General features: G+C 51.7%; 1 protein-coding gene across 1 annotated transcript in view; it reads right to left on the reverse strand.

The window, feature by feature from the left end:
- NKRF (NFKB repressing factor) overlaps nt 1–15,792 on the reverse strand; it is an 85,713-nt gene that overhangs the window by 41,190 nt on the left and 28,731 nt on the right. Inside the window, exon 2 of the mRNA XM_078688699.1 lies at nt 1,143–1,267. Coding sequence (XP_078544825.1) covers nt 1,143–1,267 — 125 coding nt within the window. The remainder of the gene's footprint in view (nt 1–1,142; nt 1,268–15,792) is intronic.

The raw sequence follows: 15,792 nt of genomic DNA on the forward strand, positions 1-15,792 counted from the left end.
GCTGGCCACCAGAATGCATGAATATTCAAAAGAAGTAGTAGTCAACAGGGCTTCCAACACATGGTCACATACATTAAAATGGAAGAGAGTTTGCATCAGGAGTTTGGGTAAGTGGTACAAAGCCAAACAAGCCCGTTAGGCCCAACACAACAAGTTAGGATTCTCCTTCATCCAGAATCTCTACAATACATATTACATTTTCAGTGTTGTTGTTTCAGTGTTGCACTTGCAGAAAAATCTGGACTGAAATGTGTGTACGGTCATTACTGGAAATGTGAAGCACAACTTGTGTAGCAGTCACTTTCGAAATGGGGAGCTTGGAAAATGGTCTTTTCCTGTACATTAAGAGTCTAGGTCAGAGTTGTTAACGCAATGGAAAAACCTGTCCAGATTTAACAGAGAGGGCAACTTGCCTTCCAGTGAGGTGTTGATTTTTAGAATTAGTGGAGCGATGTCTCAGAGGTTTTATTCGTGTTATAGGTTATATATAGATCATCCACATAAGATGAGTTACTTGACCTTATGATTTGAAGTACTTCATACATGTCTAGTTGTCTGCATAAACCTATACAAATAAGACATTTATGAATTTTTTTCATAGCTAGTTAATAGTTAAAGAAAAAAACATGATCATGGTTCTTGAAGAATATTTCAGGCTTGTTCAGGTGTATATTCTCCAAACCAACATTAGTAGCAGCCTTCCTGATTAAGATGAGGGTAAATCAAGTTGGTTAACTTGAAATGGGCGGCTGATGCACCATCTTGTCCAATACACAATATCAACTTTCTTATGAGCCACAGATATTAACCACTTCCCTGGTGCCATCGGCCGTCGCAAGCACTACCTTCGTAGTGCTGCCCACCCGCGCACGGAAACGCCCACACCGCGGCGGAATTACCGCCGCGTTTAACGGGTTAAGCTCATTCAGTAGCATGATAATTATGCATAAAAGGCTGTGAAACAACGTTTGTGAACTTAAAACTACGATAAACATTCTTTTGAAATAGGAAAATAACGAGTTTGTAAAAAAAAAAAGTTCATGTTGAAAAGAAATAGAAAAAATGGCTTAGTTATAAAAATGAACACAAATTACTTTAATATTTTACAATTCACAGCTGCTTCAAAAGCAAATAATACTTACCAGGAATGGCAGCACTTGTTCTTTTTATTGCTGTAGTTCCTGGAACAAGCTCATATGAAGGAACCGTCCCAATATCAATACCTTCAGACATCTCCAGAACTTTTTGCATGAGTGCTGTGCCATACCTGCATTTAATGCAAATTAATATATTACTATTATTCATGGAATTTGGGAAAAGGTTTTCCTACATACCCCACCCCATCGCCCTCCTAACGCCCTTGTTTTTTTATATTCCACATGGACACGGCATTACATTTTTTTTCTTTTCAAATCAACGTTTCTCTATCTGACCAGAAATGGTCCTGCAACAGGCATCACACATTATTGTAACAAACAAGGCAAACTATTCTGTGGGATTTCAACACATGGGTAGAATTTGCACCAGCAAATTTAGTCAAATAATTCAACTCCCCCATAAGTGAAATAAAGTTCAACAAACTAACTTGATTACTTGGGTAAATCAAGATGGGAGCAGATGCAGTTAACTAGCCTTGCATACATGGCATTCTTCTTGCCTGAATTACGCATCTACCAAGGAGCTTGTTAGATTCCCAAGTAGGAGTAAAACAATAAATGTAAGGGGTTTGTATCCCTTAATGGAGGGAGAAGATCGTTACATGGTCTTCTGCTCGTTACTCTATATAAAAGTTTCAGAAATTAAAAATCATCAACATATGAAGCTGTATTAATTTTTAGGTCGTAGTCTACCACACAGAGCAGCTGTCTGATTTACAAAGACATCTTGGGGACATTCTGAATGCTTCTCTCAGAACGCATTCCGCCCATTGCTTATCACCACTGGCTTTGTAACTCGCATTTGCTTGCTTTCTATTTGTTAGCTTTATTTGTTTTAGGCTACCCAGCATTTCTTTGCCCGTAATATGGAGCATAGCCTCACCATCACTCCTTGTATTCTTACACAAGTGCTTGTTTTCTGTAAACGGGCTTTTAAATGTTATTCTTATCTGGTCAGGTTTGCTGTGCAAATGTCAAGTTCTGTCTTCTGATGAAGCTTGGCATTTACTTTTCTGTTTCAGACTTCAAAGTGAGAGGATTTATGTGACAATCATGCTGGGTACCCTTGTGAGGGGAAAGGCTGTAGGTTGGTATTTTTCCTCGAACACACCAACAACTAAATGTCTGTGTTGTAAGGTGCAAGTACTATGTGGTATGGTGGGGTGCCTTACCATATAATACTAGCACAATACACAAAGAATGCCCCCAGGTGCTCTCTCTGTACACCTTCTTTCAGTACTGTTAGAGTGGCAAAGAGCAGACCAGGTACTTGAAGGTACATGTGTTATGCATTTCACATCACCAAAAAGGGTGATAAGTAACTGACACGACTCAAGAGAAATCCGAAACCAATTTATAACAAGCATTTACAATGCAACGGTTTCGCCTTTGCAAAAGTTAGAGCTATTGGCATTGTAAATGGCAACCTTTTTATTTATGAGTTGATTTTGAAAACAGATAAATAAATGGCATTGTCATTTACAATGCCAATAGCTTAATCTCTCGCAAATGCCACACACACACACCGAGAGCCCCCCCACACAGAGCCCCTCCACACACACACACAGAGCCCTCCCCACACACCCACACAGAGCCCCCCACACAGAGCCCCCCCCACACACCCACACAGAGCCCCCCCACACCCACAGAGCCCCCCCACACCCACACAGAGCCCCCCCCCACACCCACACAGAGCCCCCCCCCACACCATATACGTTTCCCCTCTCAGACCTATCATATGAAAGAACAGAAGTGAGGGTTGGCAACTCTATTGTTTTTAGTAAACTTATACAAGACTCAGCACTGTACATGCTGTGCGCACTTCTCTAAAGTGGAAAAGACACTGGCTTGATGTCTGTAAATGTACCGTGTGTTTTTATGCAGGGGGCGGTCTCTGCCAAATGCTGGTTACTTTGAGGTGAGGGGGGCACAAGGTATCTAGTGTGCAGCCAGAGTTGAGACTGCTGGGCGGGCGGCCCTTGACATGAAAATGAAAGTAAATAAGAAACTCAGGTGATCTGTTCGAGGGACGGCCCCGCTAACGCAAAATGCTACAACGGGGTAGTGGGGGCTCCACACAATCGTGGCAGAGGCCTCAACACAGACTGTTCCAGCCCACACAACCACCCCATCCCCAGGGCTTCATGTTATCCGGTGGGTGCAGGCGGGGCCCACCGGCACTCTTCTTTGGGGACGGAACTCATTGATAGCCATTAGTCTTTGACCCAACGGCGGAAAGAAAGAGGGAGAGCAAGACCGACAACAGTGGCAAAGGGAGAACACACAGATGAAAAGGAACCCAGGCGTGTCCAACCTAGGTGCAGGAAAGCTATACTGGTGGATAAACAGACATGGTGCGACACAGACTAGACGGCCTTGGCATTTGGCAACCCCGTCATTCTGCAACAACGCCAGCAACATTCTTAGAAACATGTAGGCGCTAGGACGTATTCTTCTCCATAATAAAGCACTGCCCACCTCTGACTGAAGCTCCCTAAAGACCAGGCAATAAGTCTCAGACTGCACCGATCGAATATAAACCCCTAACGTGAGGGAACACAGAAAGTTAGACACCCACGGCTTTCATCACCCGTAGAGGAACATGAAACATGCAGTCCTCTCACAGTGAGCTACGACGGTAACGTATCATCGCATGGAACAAGGGCGGCATGGGGTCATCGCATGAAGAGGAGCTGTGCACGTGCCGAGAGCACAGCCTGCCACTGCATGGAGAAGAGCTGCAGGAACTACTGAACGCCGTCATTACACACAGATCCGTTACTGACAGGCTATCACCACATGAATATCAACTATAGGCATGCTCTTATGATATGGAGATTACCTATTAGCATGCGGTCATCATATGAAGAGAACAGCACCCATCGCATGTAAAGGAACTATAGACGTGGTCTCATCATATGAAGATTAACTACGAGTGAGCGGTCATCAAATGAAGAGCACATGCTTTAGCCAAAAACGTAAAAAGTGCATTGGAAAGCACTACACACATGGTGCAGCTGATAGCGGGAGCTGGCATGGGAGGCGAGGCCGCAGTCTAAACAAACCCTGGAGGAGCCTGTAGGCCTCACGGACAGCGGGAGGGGTGGTAGCCTCACGGACAGCGGGAGGGGGAGGGGGGTGGTAGCCTCACGGACAGCGGGAGGGGGGGTGGTAACGTCACGGACAGCGAGCGGGAGGGGGGGTGGGAACGGGAAAAGACGGAAAGAAGAAACGGAAAAAGAACATGAGAAAGGGAAAAGACAAATATAAACAAAATGCTGCTTGGGCAGGCACACGGACAGCGGGAGGGGGGAGGAAACGGCAAGGAGGGCGGGCAGGCACAGGGACAGCGGGAGGGGGGATGAAACGGCAAGGAAGGCACTCACCTGGACTTCCTCCGGCGGCGGTCGGCCGCGGAATGGACAAAACAAACCAGGACAACAACAAAAAATAAACCCCGCCCACGGCCGCGATGACGATGCGAAAAGGGTGGAGAGGGAAAGAATCGTCGGGAACGCCCACCAATCGCCTCGGAAAATGACGGACAGTTCTCTCTTCCAATGGCTAGCCTCCATTTATGGAGCTAGCCAATGGAAGAGAGAGGCTGAACTGAAGTGTACAGTGTAACTCAAAAGATTTCGACCTGCGCCGAAAAGCTGCGCGGCGCAGCTTTTCGCCAGGTCGAAACCTAAAAATAGCTTTGATTTTTATATATCTTCAGACAACAAAACTAAATCAATACAGTTATCAATTCTAAAGCAGTAAATAAATCAGAACTTTGCAATGTGAAAACATTAAACCTTGAGGTCAATCAGAAAAACACATACATTCAGTTACATAGAGAGTGAGTTCAACGGAACCCACTTGGAATTAAGGTTTGGTGAATCCCTAGATCAGTTCAGGGCAGCTAGCACAATTTTACCAAGCTCAGGAGAACAGGGTGCAGAGGTGCACTTTAGCTGTCAAACAAAGCTTTCAATCAGGCCGCGGTGTTGAAATGATTAACTTGGCAAAAAGGTTAATGCAGGTTAGTTGAGCAAAACGAGTTGGAACTTAAGCAAGGAGCAGGCCCTGGACCAGGAATCTCCAGGCAGATCCGAACTACCTGGCTTGGGGGACTCTGGTGCAGAAGTGCTCTTTGCTATCCATGGTGCTGACCCAGATATGTGGCCAGAGGAGCTGGCAGGCATGCCAAGAGTGGGTTAAAACAAATGCAAGATCTTTCAAATGGAGCCACAGGGGTGGCTGGTCGTTCGTGCAGGTTGCTCTCTTCTCTTGAAGCCTTGAGTAAAGCAGGTAGGACTGATCAATATGCCTTGGTACCTGCAAGCACTCTAGTGGAGGGAATCTTTATCCAGAGGACATGGGGAACGTTGTGGAAACCTAAGCTTCACTGACGGGCGAAACTACAGTTCCCAGAAGCCACCTGCCCAGGGACTTTGAGGGGCCACATCAGTAGGCTCGGGGAGCAGGGCATCGAGGTCATGGACTTAGCAGTTTGTGTCTGCCGACTGATGGGGGACTAGTTCCTCTAGGGGATGTTCGTGTGAGGGAGGACTAGTAGCCAGTGGCCAATTAGTCCAGTGCCTACTCCGCCCCAGGAGTGACGACATCCTGTGGGTGCAGGTAACTAAAACGAGTCCAAACTTGATTTCTAGCCTAAATTCAAGATGGGCAAAACCAGTCTCGACTTTACACCTCAACTAAAAAACACCCTGGAGATGTGGGCAGTTTTTGTGGAGGCGGAATAGCAAATGCCTGCCCACGAAACACAGTGCCTGGGGAAAGGGGAGGCTTTGTCCTCCAGTGGGCTGGGTGGGAGGGGGTGGGGGGGTGTGGCGGGGTTCCTTTGTCCAGTGGTGCCAGTGAAGCCTTTGAGGCTCACTGCTGCACCGGTTTTAATCACTACCCATCCTGTGTGGGTGCCAACTCATGCTCACACGGGTCTTGGTCTCTGGGAGCGGTACACACTCTCCAACTGGAGGTCAGATTTCAGTCTTTTTTAAACAAACTTTGTTAGGTTTATAATTTTAGCCAGTAGTACAGCATATCTCTTAGCCATTCCCCACATATAATTCCAGGTCATTTACGAATATTTAGTACATTTCCATGCTTACTCTTTATCTTGGTCATGAAAGGCTACAGTCAATAAACCAGGGGTGCATTATCTACTCTTCAACATATCCCGTAATACACAGTAATCCCAACAAATCTTAAACTAATCCAACTACCCCCCCCCCCCCCCCACCTCCACCTCCCTTCCAGGCATGTCACATCCAGTGCTTCTTTGTAACTTTCAAGCCCTATGAAGTATGTGCAGTCAGTGGACTCAACTGTTAAACAATTCAGACTTGTGCAGGGTACCACTCCCGCATCGCTGATCTTATACTTACGGAGTGGGGCGAGTAAGTGCATCTGTGCGCCGCAAAGAGCCTATTCCGTGTCTGGGGCTCCTAGTTCTGTTTCATCATCACTCACAGCATCCGGATCTTTCAGTAAACCCACCAAGTGATCCCACGCTCCAGCTGCCTCTAGCGCCTTCTCGCTCCCCACTCTTCTTGCTAGTTGTAACCTAACTATGCCATCACATTCTGCCCATTTGAGAAAGTCTCTCTTCCAGCGATCTATGTTCGGGGGCCCACTCGCCTTCCAATGCATCGTAATTTCCCTTTAGGCTAACACCAGTCCCAGGTCTATAAACTTGCTGGTGATCTTAGTTTTGGCTGTATGGGGGAACCAATGCAATGTACAAGTCCCCACTGACAACTCCAACTCCCTTCCCATCACCTCTTAATAGTGCAAGCACTGCAGTTCCCAGCCCACCCGCCGGACGTACGACGCCGCCACCCTCAACGCACTCAACACCGGCCGATTCCCAGGATGCCACCGAGCCACCCCGAGACGCACCCACGGACCCTTCTGCTGTACCGCCTGCAAGTTCATCTGCATCCGGACCTGCCTCGCACCAGCACCCGCCAAGACGAACACCAGCAGCAACCACCTCAAGTGCATCCTGCTCAACACCCGCTCAGTCCACAGACACGCCATCGAACTCTGGAACCTCATCGACACCACTGCTCCTGACGTTGCCTTCCTCACGGAGACCTGGATGAACGCCTCCTCAGCGCCTGACATCGCCATCGCCATCCCAGAGGGCTACAAGATCACCCGGAGGGACCGCACCGCCAACCAGACAGGAGGAGGCATCGCCATCATCCACAGGGACACCATCCGCATCACGACCTTCACCGACGACATCCTGACTACCGCCGAACACCTACACTTCCAGATCCACACCGACCCGAAGACCACCCTCAGAGGCACCCTGATCTACCGACCCCCGGGACCACGCACCCAATTCAGCGAGGACATCGCCGACTTAGTCAGCCCGCATGCCCTCCCCTCCGCTGACTACATCCTCCTGGGGGACCTCAACTTCCACCTGGAGAACAACAACGACCGCAACACCACCACCCTGCTCGACAACCTCGGACTCAAGCAACTAGTGACCACCCCCACCCACCTCGCCGGACACACAATCGACGCCGTCTTCTCATCCAGCAAAGACATCGCCTTCAGCCACGCCACAGGACTCCACTGGACGGACCACAGCTGCGTCCACTTCACCTTCAGAAGAACGACGACCCACCACCACCAGCAACAGGTCGCCCGCAGAAGCTGGAGCAAGATCACAGCCGACCAGCTCGCCGCCTCCCTGAGCCAGCACCCTCCCGCCAGCTCAGCGAACCCCAGCCAGGCCGCCAACAACCTCACGAAGTGGATCAGCAACTGCGCGGACGAACTCGCCCCACTGAGGACCCCGCCCAGCAGACCCGGCAGCAAGAAGGCCCCGTGGTTCACCGACGAACTCAAGAGCTCCAAGAAGAACTGCCGAGCCCTCGAGAAAGCCTGGAGAAGGGAGCCAACACCGGACAACTTGACCACCCTCAAGCTTGCCACCCGGAAGCATCACCAACTGATCCGCGACACCAAGAAAACCGCATTCAAGGACCGGCTGGATAACAACGCACACAACAGCAAGGAACTCTTCAACATCGTGAAAGAGCTCTCCAACCCCAACGCCGGAAACAACGACATCACCCCATCGCAAGAACTCTGCAACTCCCTCGCCTCCTACTTCCACAACAAGATCGCGGACATACACAACAGCTTCAACACCCAACCGACGAACGCCACGTCCAACGCCACGTCCAACTCGACCGAACCACCGCCCCCCACCACCACCCTCCGCGCCTGGACTCCGATCTGCACCGAAGAAACCGTCCGCATGATGAACTCCATCCACTCCGGATCTCCGACCGACCCCTGCCCTCACCACGTCTTCAACAAGGCCGACGCCGTCATCGCACCCCACCTGCGTGACATCATCAACACCTCCTTCACCACCGCCACCTTCCCTGAGAGCTGGAAGCATGCCGAACTCAGCGCTCTACTCAAGAAACCAACAGCGGACCCCACCGAGCTCAAGAATTACCGCCCCATCTCGCTGCTCCCGTTCCCAGCCAAAGTCATCGAGAAGACCGTCAACAAGCAGCTGGCCGCCTTCCTCGAGACGAACGGATCCCTCGACCCCTCACAGTCTGGCTTCCGAGCCAACCACAGCACCGAGACCGCCCTCATCGCTGCCACCGATGACATCCGAACCCTGATGGACAACGGAGAAACAGCGGCCCTCATCCTACTAGACCTCTCCGCGGCCTTCGACACCGTCTGCCACCGCACCCTAGTGCATCGCCTCAGCAACGTCGGAATCCAGGAGAAGGCGCTGGAATGGATCATCTCCTTCCTCGACGGAAGAACACAGAGAGTCCGTCTACCACCGTACAAGTCAGAGGCCACCGAAGTCATCTGCGGCGTCCCTCAAGGATCCTCGCTGAGCCCAACCCTCTTCAACGTCTACATGAGCCCCCTCGCGGCCATCGCACGCCAACACAACCTCAACATCATCTCCTACGCCGACGATACCCAGCTGATCCTCTCCCTGACCAACAACCCCGCCGCCAGAGCCAACCTTCACGAAGGAATGAAAGAGGTAGCCGAGTGGATGTCGACCAGCCGCCTGAAGCTGAACTCGGACAAGACGGAAGTCCTCACCCTGGGATCCTCGCCCTCCGCCTGGGACGACTCCTGATGGCCCCCCGCCCTGGGCACCGCACCCAAACCGACAGACCACGCACGCAACCTGGGCTTCATCCTGGACTCCTCCCTCTCCATGACCAAGCAAGTCAACGCCGTCTCCTCGTCATGCTTCAACACCCTGCGCATGCTACGGAAGATCTTCCGGTGGATCCCCACCGAGACCAGGAAGACTGTCACCCAGGCACTCGTCACCAGCCGACTGGACTACGGCAACGCCCTCTACGCCGGAACCACCGCCAAGCTCCAGAAGAGACTCCAACGGATCCAGAACGCCTCAGCCAGACTCATCCTCGACATCCCACGACACAGCCACATCTCCGGACACCTAAGAGACCTGCACTGGCTCCCGGTCAACAAGAGAATCACCTTCCGTCTCCTTACCCACGCACACAAAGCTCTTCACGATCAAGGCCCGAGCTACCTCAACAACCGCATCAACTTCTACGCTCCCAAACGACACCTCCGATCAGCCAGTCACGCCCTCGCCGCCGTCCCCCGCATCCGAAGAATGACAACAGGAGGAAGGTCCTTCTCCTACCTGGCCGCCAAGACCTGGAACTCCCTCCCGACCCACCTGCGCCTGACCCAAGACCACCTCGCCTTCAGGAAGAAGCTCAAGACCTGGCTGTTCGGGCAGTAGCAGCACCCCCCCCCCCCTAGCGCCTTGAGACCCTCCGGGTAAGTAGAGCGCTCTATAAATGCCTATGATTGAGTTCAATAACCAGTCAGCAGCGGGCAGCCCCACAGCATATGAGGAAAGTCCGCCCCCTCTCCTTGACACCTTGGGCATTCGTCTGAATCCGTGTTAAAATACGTTTGAATTTTTGCCGGCGTGATGTGAGCGCGGTGCAAAATATAAAAGTGAAGCAATTGAAAGTGGGCATTCGTGGTGCTTTTCCACGCTCTCTATACCACCTCATCCCAGGCTCTTTCCGGAATCTCTTTGCCCACATCCATTTCCCACTTTCGCTTAAGTTCATTTCGAGGGGCCAACCTCTCAGTAGTTAGGCGCTTGTATAGGCATGTGATCGCTTTAACCTTCCCCGCTGCAGTTACTACATATTGACATCCCAACTAAACCCTAGGTTCCACCTGGCCCTCTTTCCAGCGCGCACGAATAGCCGCAGTAAGCGCCGCATGGAGCAAAAAGCCCCCTCCTCTCAAATCAAAGCGCTCCTGTAAAGCACCAAAAGGTAGCATGATTCCGTCCTCATAAATCCCCAATGGTAGTCAGTCCCCTCTCGACCCAGTCATTCAGTTCCCGCCAAGACCCTCTGTGAGGAAGTGCCTCACACATTGAAAGCGGTATATGAGGGGCATATGGCACCTTCAAGCCCGCCCTCTTGAGACTGCGCCACCAGCATTGCTGTGCTGTTCTAAGTTCTTCCGAGAGAACGCCCATCCGAAGAGGAAGGTCCAACACTATTTGAGAGAGCTGCTGCAGTTCCGGAGTACCCACTCCTTCCTCTTCCGTGCCTCGCAGCCTCTGTGTCAACCATTGCAATTGGGCAGCCAGATAGTAGGTCTCAAAATGAGGTACCGCTCAACCTCCCTCTGATCGCGGTCTCAGCGTCACTTTCAGGGCGACCCGTCGTCTCCCAGTACCCCACAGAAACCCCGTAATCATAGATGTAAGTTGCTTAAATATCCTCACTGGAATCCATATCGGTAGGGTTCTGAAATAATACAACAATCGAGGAAGGGCCGCCTTTTAAAGTAATGCCACCCGCCCAGCAACCGATAACGGCAATGTTCCCCAAAAATCAAAACTGCCCGCTAGGCCCTGTATTGCTCTACCAATGTTCCCCTCTAATATATCCGATCTGGAATGATATATCTGGACCCCCAGGTAGGGTAGGCACCTGCATTCCGACCACACTCCTGCTACATCCTGTAGATCTTGCTGATGCCCGTCTATGGGGAACAAACATGATTTAGCCCAGTTAACTCGAAGGCCAGACATCTCCCCTAACTCATGCAATACCGCCTTCGCTACCAGTAATTGCCTCTCTGTGTCTCCTAGGAACACAAGCAGGTCATCCGCATATAGGGCTATGTGATGAATTTGATCCTGCACCTGTAGACCTCAGAAGGACCTCCCCGTCCTAACTTTCATCGCCATGGGTTCCATGGCCAACGCAAATAGGAGGGGGGGGACAACTGACATTCCGGTCGTGTGCCCTGGGATACCTCGCAAGTCTCCAATATCACCCCTCCCGTCCGAACCCGCGCTCTAGAGGATTTATAAAGTAAAGCCATCCATGCTATGAAGTCATCTCCCAGACCAAACCGGGTCATAAGAAGAAAGAGGTAAGGGCATTCAAAACTGTTGAATGGCCTTTTCTATATTGAGGGCAAATACCGCAGCAGTTGCTTTAGGGCAAGTGTCCGCCTCCAATATACGCAGCAATCGTCGTAGTTTAAGGTCGTATTCCTAGTAGGAATGAAACCAGATTTGATCATGGTGAATTAGGGTAGTCATGTAGGGCATCAGACGGGTGGCCAAGATACGGCTTAATATCTTATAGTCTGTATTAAGCATGGACAGCGGACGGTACGAAGCGGGATAATAACCGCCTCTCTCGTACTCACTGGGAGGTGACCCTGGTGCCTCGCCCCGCTATACAAATTCACTATCCGCGGCCGCCCATCCCCCAGGTTTTGTTTCGCGCCATGTGCTTAATAGCCACCTGCACGTCGATGTCCCCACCTAGAGTTGCAGCTTGATCGACCCCTAGTTGCGGGAGTTGTAGCTCACAAGTGAACCCCTCAAAATCATCTCCGGTAAGGACTATCCTGCATAAGCCCCGATAACCCCAAAACAACCCATTTATACCTTCCCGAGTAAAGCAAACACCTCCCCGGGTATCACGAGCATCCATTATTGGCGAGCCCCTGCGCGATGGGCTAGCCAGGCAGGCCAGTAATGCCCCCAGACTTCTCCCCTTCGACATGAGTGCATGCTATATATGCCTTGTAATCAAAGCATCGCAGGCGCTCCACCTGCCCTGCCATTGCTGCTCTTGCCTCTTCCAGGTCCCGCTGTTTATTCGGCTTGCCAGGACGAGCCTGCTCAGCCGCACGCAAGTGTTGCTCAACCTCGTTTATCTTCTCCAAGAGCACTTTACGCACCCCCACCATCTCGGCTACGCAGCGTCCCCGAAGCACTACTTTAAATGCATCCCATTCTACATTCGGCGTGGAGGCCGTTCCCATGTTATCCCCGAAGTATTGAGTGAGCCATACCCACTGCTTCCCTAAACACTGGATCCTCCAAAGACTCTGGGCGGAGCCGCCAAGTAGGTATCCGGGACCGCGACCAGCGCATCTGGAGCAACACTGGATTAGGATCTGAGAGCGTTCTGTCAAAGTATTAACTACAGTGCACCCCGGCGTGCACATCCGTAGTGCATAGCAACGCGTCTAAGCGCACGTGCAGATAGTGCAACACAGAGAAATAGGAATAATCCCGGTCAGCCGGATGCTGGGCCCTCCAAGTATCTACCAGGCCCCATTGAGCCTGCCAGTTTCGCTTGAATTCTGCTATCTTATGAGTGGGAGCATTAGGGATGGGATGGAACGATCCAAAGTCACATCAGTTACGCAAATAAAAATCACCTCCCATCAAAACACCGACCCGATAAGATACTAACTTCGTAGATAACTGCACGAAAAAAGGCTGGATGCTCTGTGTTAGGTGCATAGACACTGCCAAGGGTGATGTCCTGCCCATCCAACTTCCTAATGACCACTACAAACATACCCTCTGGATCAATAATCTTTTCTCTGCATTGAAAAGGCACTCCCGCTCGCACCTAAATCAGCACTCCTCGGGCATAATACAATTGACCGCGACAACGTCTCTGTAACGCTGCCCCTTCCTGCATCTGCATATGCGTTTCCTGTAGCAACGCAATGTGAACTCCACGCCACACCAAATATGCATGCAACTTTTGTCTACGCCACATTGAGTGCATGCCCTGCACTTCCAGGATAAACATTTCAAATCACTCGCAGAGCTCATCCTGACTGCATCTGAAAAGCACCTCTGCTATCTAAGGTAGTGACATGCCTGGCCCTATAAACCCTGAAAACTAATAAACAATCCCAACGCCCCGTCCCCAGTACAGCTACTATTGTGCTAGTACCCATCCAAACCATAAAATCAACACACTCAAAAAGCCTCCGAAGAATTCAGTCACTGGGGACGGTAGCTGGCTCAAGAAACTCCTAATTAACCCCACCAGCCCCAAATCTACTAATCCAGGCCGGAGTTGTTAGCCAGTCTCTCGCCAGCAGCAATAGTTTGTGAATTTCAAGCTCGCTCCCATCTTACATCCATCTTCTCCAAGCTTGATTATCCGCCGTCTGCGGTGTCACCACAGGCACCTGCTCCTCGCCAGTTAAAGATGAGTACAAGTCCTGCCCAACTGAGCCATCGGTGGTAGCGCCCTTCTCTTCTTCAGTTACAGGAGGACTGTTCTGCGCCAGCTCCACCACCGCCTGCAGCGCCGCTGCTCCTTCATGAGCCGTCTGGGTAAGCGTGGGCTTCTTCTGAGTTCTGTTGCGGATACGCCGTCTCGGTTGCACAGGTCTATTGGGCAGTTGGGCAGCTCCCCACCCCTCGGGGATTCCTTCCTATAGTTCTCCAGCAAATCCCATGCCTCTTGGGGAGAGCCACAGAGTGCGTAGTGCCTTCCAGGATAATGCGCAATCCGGCCGGAAACATTAGGGAGTATTGGAGTCCCTCCTCTCGCAGAGCCAAGAGGCGTGCCTTCTTTGCACTTCCATCGAATAGTCCGGGAATAGCGTGACCGTGGCATTGTCCACTGTGAAGGGGCCATCGGCTCTTGCCTTCTGTAACAACAAATCCCGATTACGAAAATGGAGCAGGTAGGCCACTACCTGTCTTGTGATCTCCCTGGAGCCGGCAGTTGGGCCGGTAATCTATGGGCTCTCTAAAGCATAAAAAAGGTTGTAAGTCCTTCTGGAGCCACTACATCCAGGAACCATCGTTCCAGATAAGCAACCATGTCTCCTTCTGCTCCCTCCGGCAGTCCCACGACACTTACGTTGTTCCTGCAATTGCGGCCCTCTGCATCTTTGGCCCTACGTTCCAGCGTCGTCACCCTATCCGTTAAAGCCTGCACTTGCTGCGCCACATCCTTACGCGCTGGCGCTATTTCCGCAATGTGAAGTTCTGCTTTCTTGACCCTCTCAGATAGTTTCTTGTGCTCGTTCCGCAGGATGCCAAGTCCCACCGCGACCGTGCTAATATCTTGGTGTAGGGTCGCTTTCGTGTCAGCTATGGTGGCCAAGATCTGTTGCAGCTGCCGCTGCACCTGCAGTTGCACTCCCCACACTTTGCTGAAGGCCCTACAGTGCTAGCCTCAGTTCTCCCTGCCGCACAGCAAGGACCGCCGTTCTGTTTCAAGCCTTGCCTTTCCAGGTACACAGCCCCCTCCGGGATGACAGATTGAATCCAGCCTGCAGAACCAAGGCTAGCTGACAGTGTCTTGGCGGCTCTTGTGCAATGTAGTAAATGCAACAAGGACGGTGACTTTTCAGCCCATCCTCCATGTATTCATTGATGTGATTACCCTCTGAAGTCGTGTTTGACTAGGATTTTCCCTACCTCATGCCCCATGTGTAACTACGTGACTACAGATCTGAACACGTCGGATCGCTCTCCGACCCCTCCTCAGTCACGGTCCACTTGCCAGGGGATTAGAGTCCCTCCGCGCCTCCCCCTCAAGCCGCACCATCGCCTTGGGGGACCAGCAGAACTTTAATTGTGCTGTTCAGTAGGGGCCCTGTTCTTCCCAGATGCTCAAGCGCACCCCCAAGCAGCTTTTCGGTAAGCTCGGGGCCAGAACGTATGCAGGCAGTATAGGGGGCCACTCTGCCCCGAGGTGTAATGCCACAGCCAAGTCTCAAACCCTGCAGTGATCGCTGGGCCCTATTATAGCGTTGAGCATTCGCTCCCAGGTTCCTCCCAGTGGACACCGCAGTTTCTCCCTCTCAGGGGGCCCACCAATATGCAGCCACCTCTCCAGCTGAGCTCCTAGCAGACGTTCACTAAAAGCAGGGCTCCCCAGCGAGATCAGCCCTCCGGTTCCGACCACTTTGTAGGCCCGGAGTCAAGGGGCTCCCAGCGCAGTCCCTCGAAGTGCCCAGTTCCACAAATCCTCAAGGCGCTGTCCGCTTGCCCTCCTCCGCCGGAGCACCCGTGTAAACACCAAGAGCAAGCAACAGCCCCAGTTCTTCTATTAGGGACCCGGGCAGCTCCTACTCATGTTCAGGGCCTCCAGCCGCCGTGCAGGTTGCGTCCCTCTCACCGCCGTCAATCCACCACACACAGCGCTCCCCTGGTAGCAGGCAGTCTTCTACACCAGGTCGGGGGAGAGGGGGGTGAGTCAGAACCCGACCCCTCTCGGCTCCTTAATGCTTTCTCTCACAAACAGGCCGATTGCCG

Source organism: Lissotriton helveticus, chromosome 4_1, assembly GCF_964261635.1.
Source record: "Lissotriton helveticus chromosome 4_1, aLisHel1.1, whole genome shotgun sequence".
Lineage (NCBI taxonomy): Eukaryota > Metazoa > Chordata > Amphibia > Caudata > Salamandridae > Lissotriton > Lissotriton helveticus.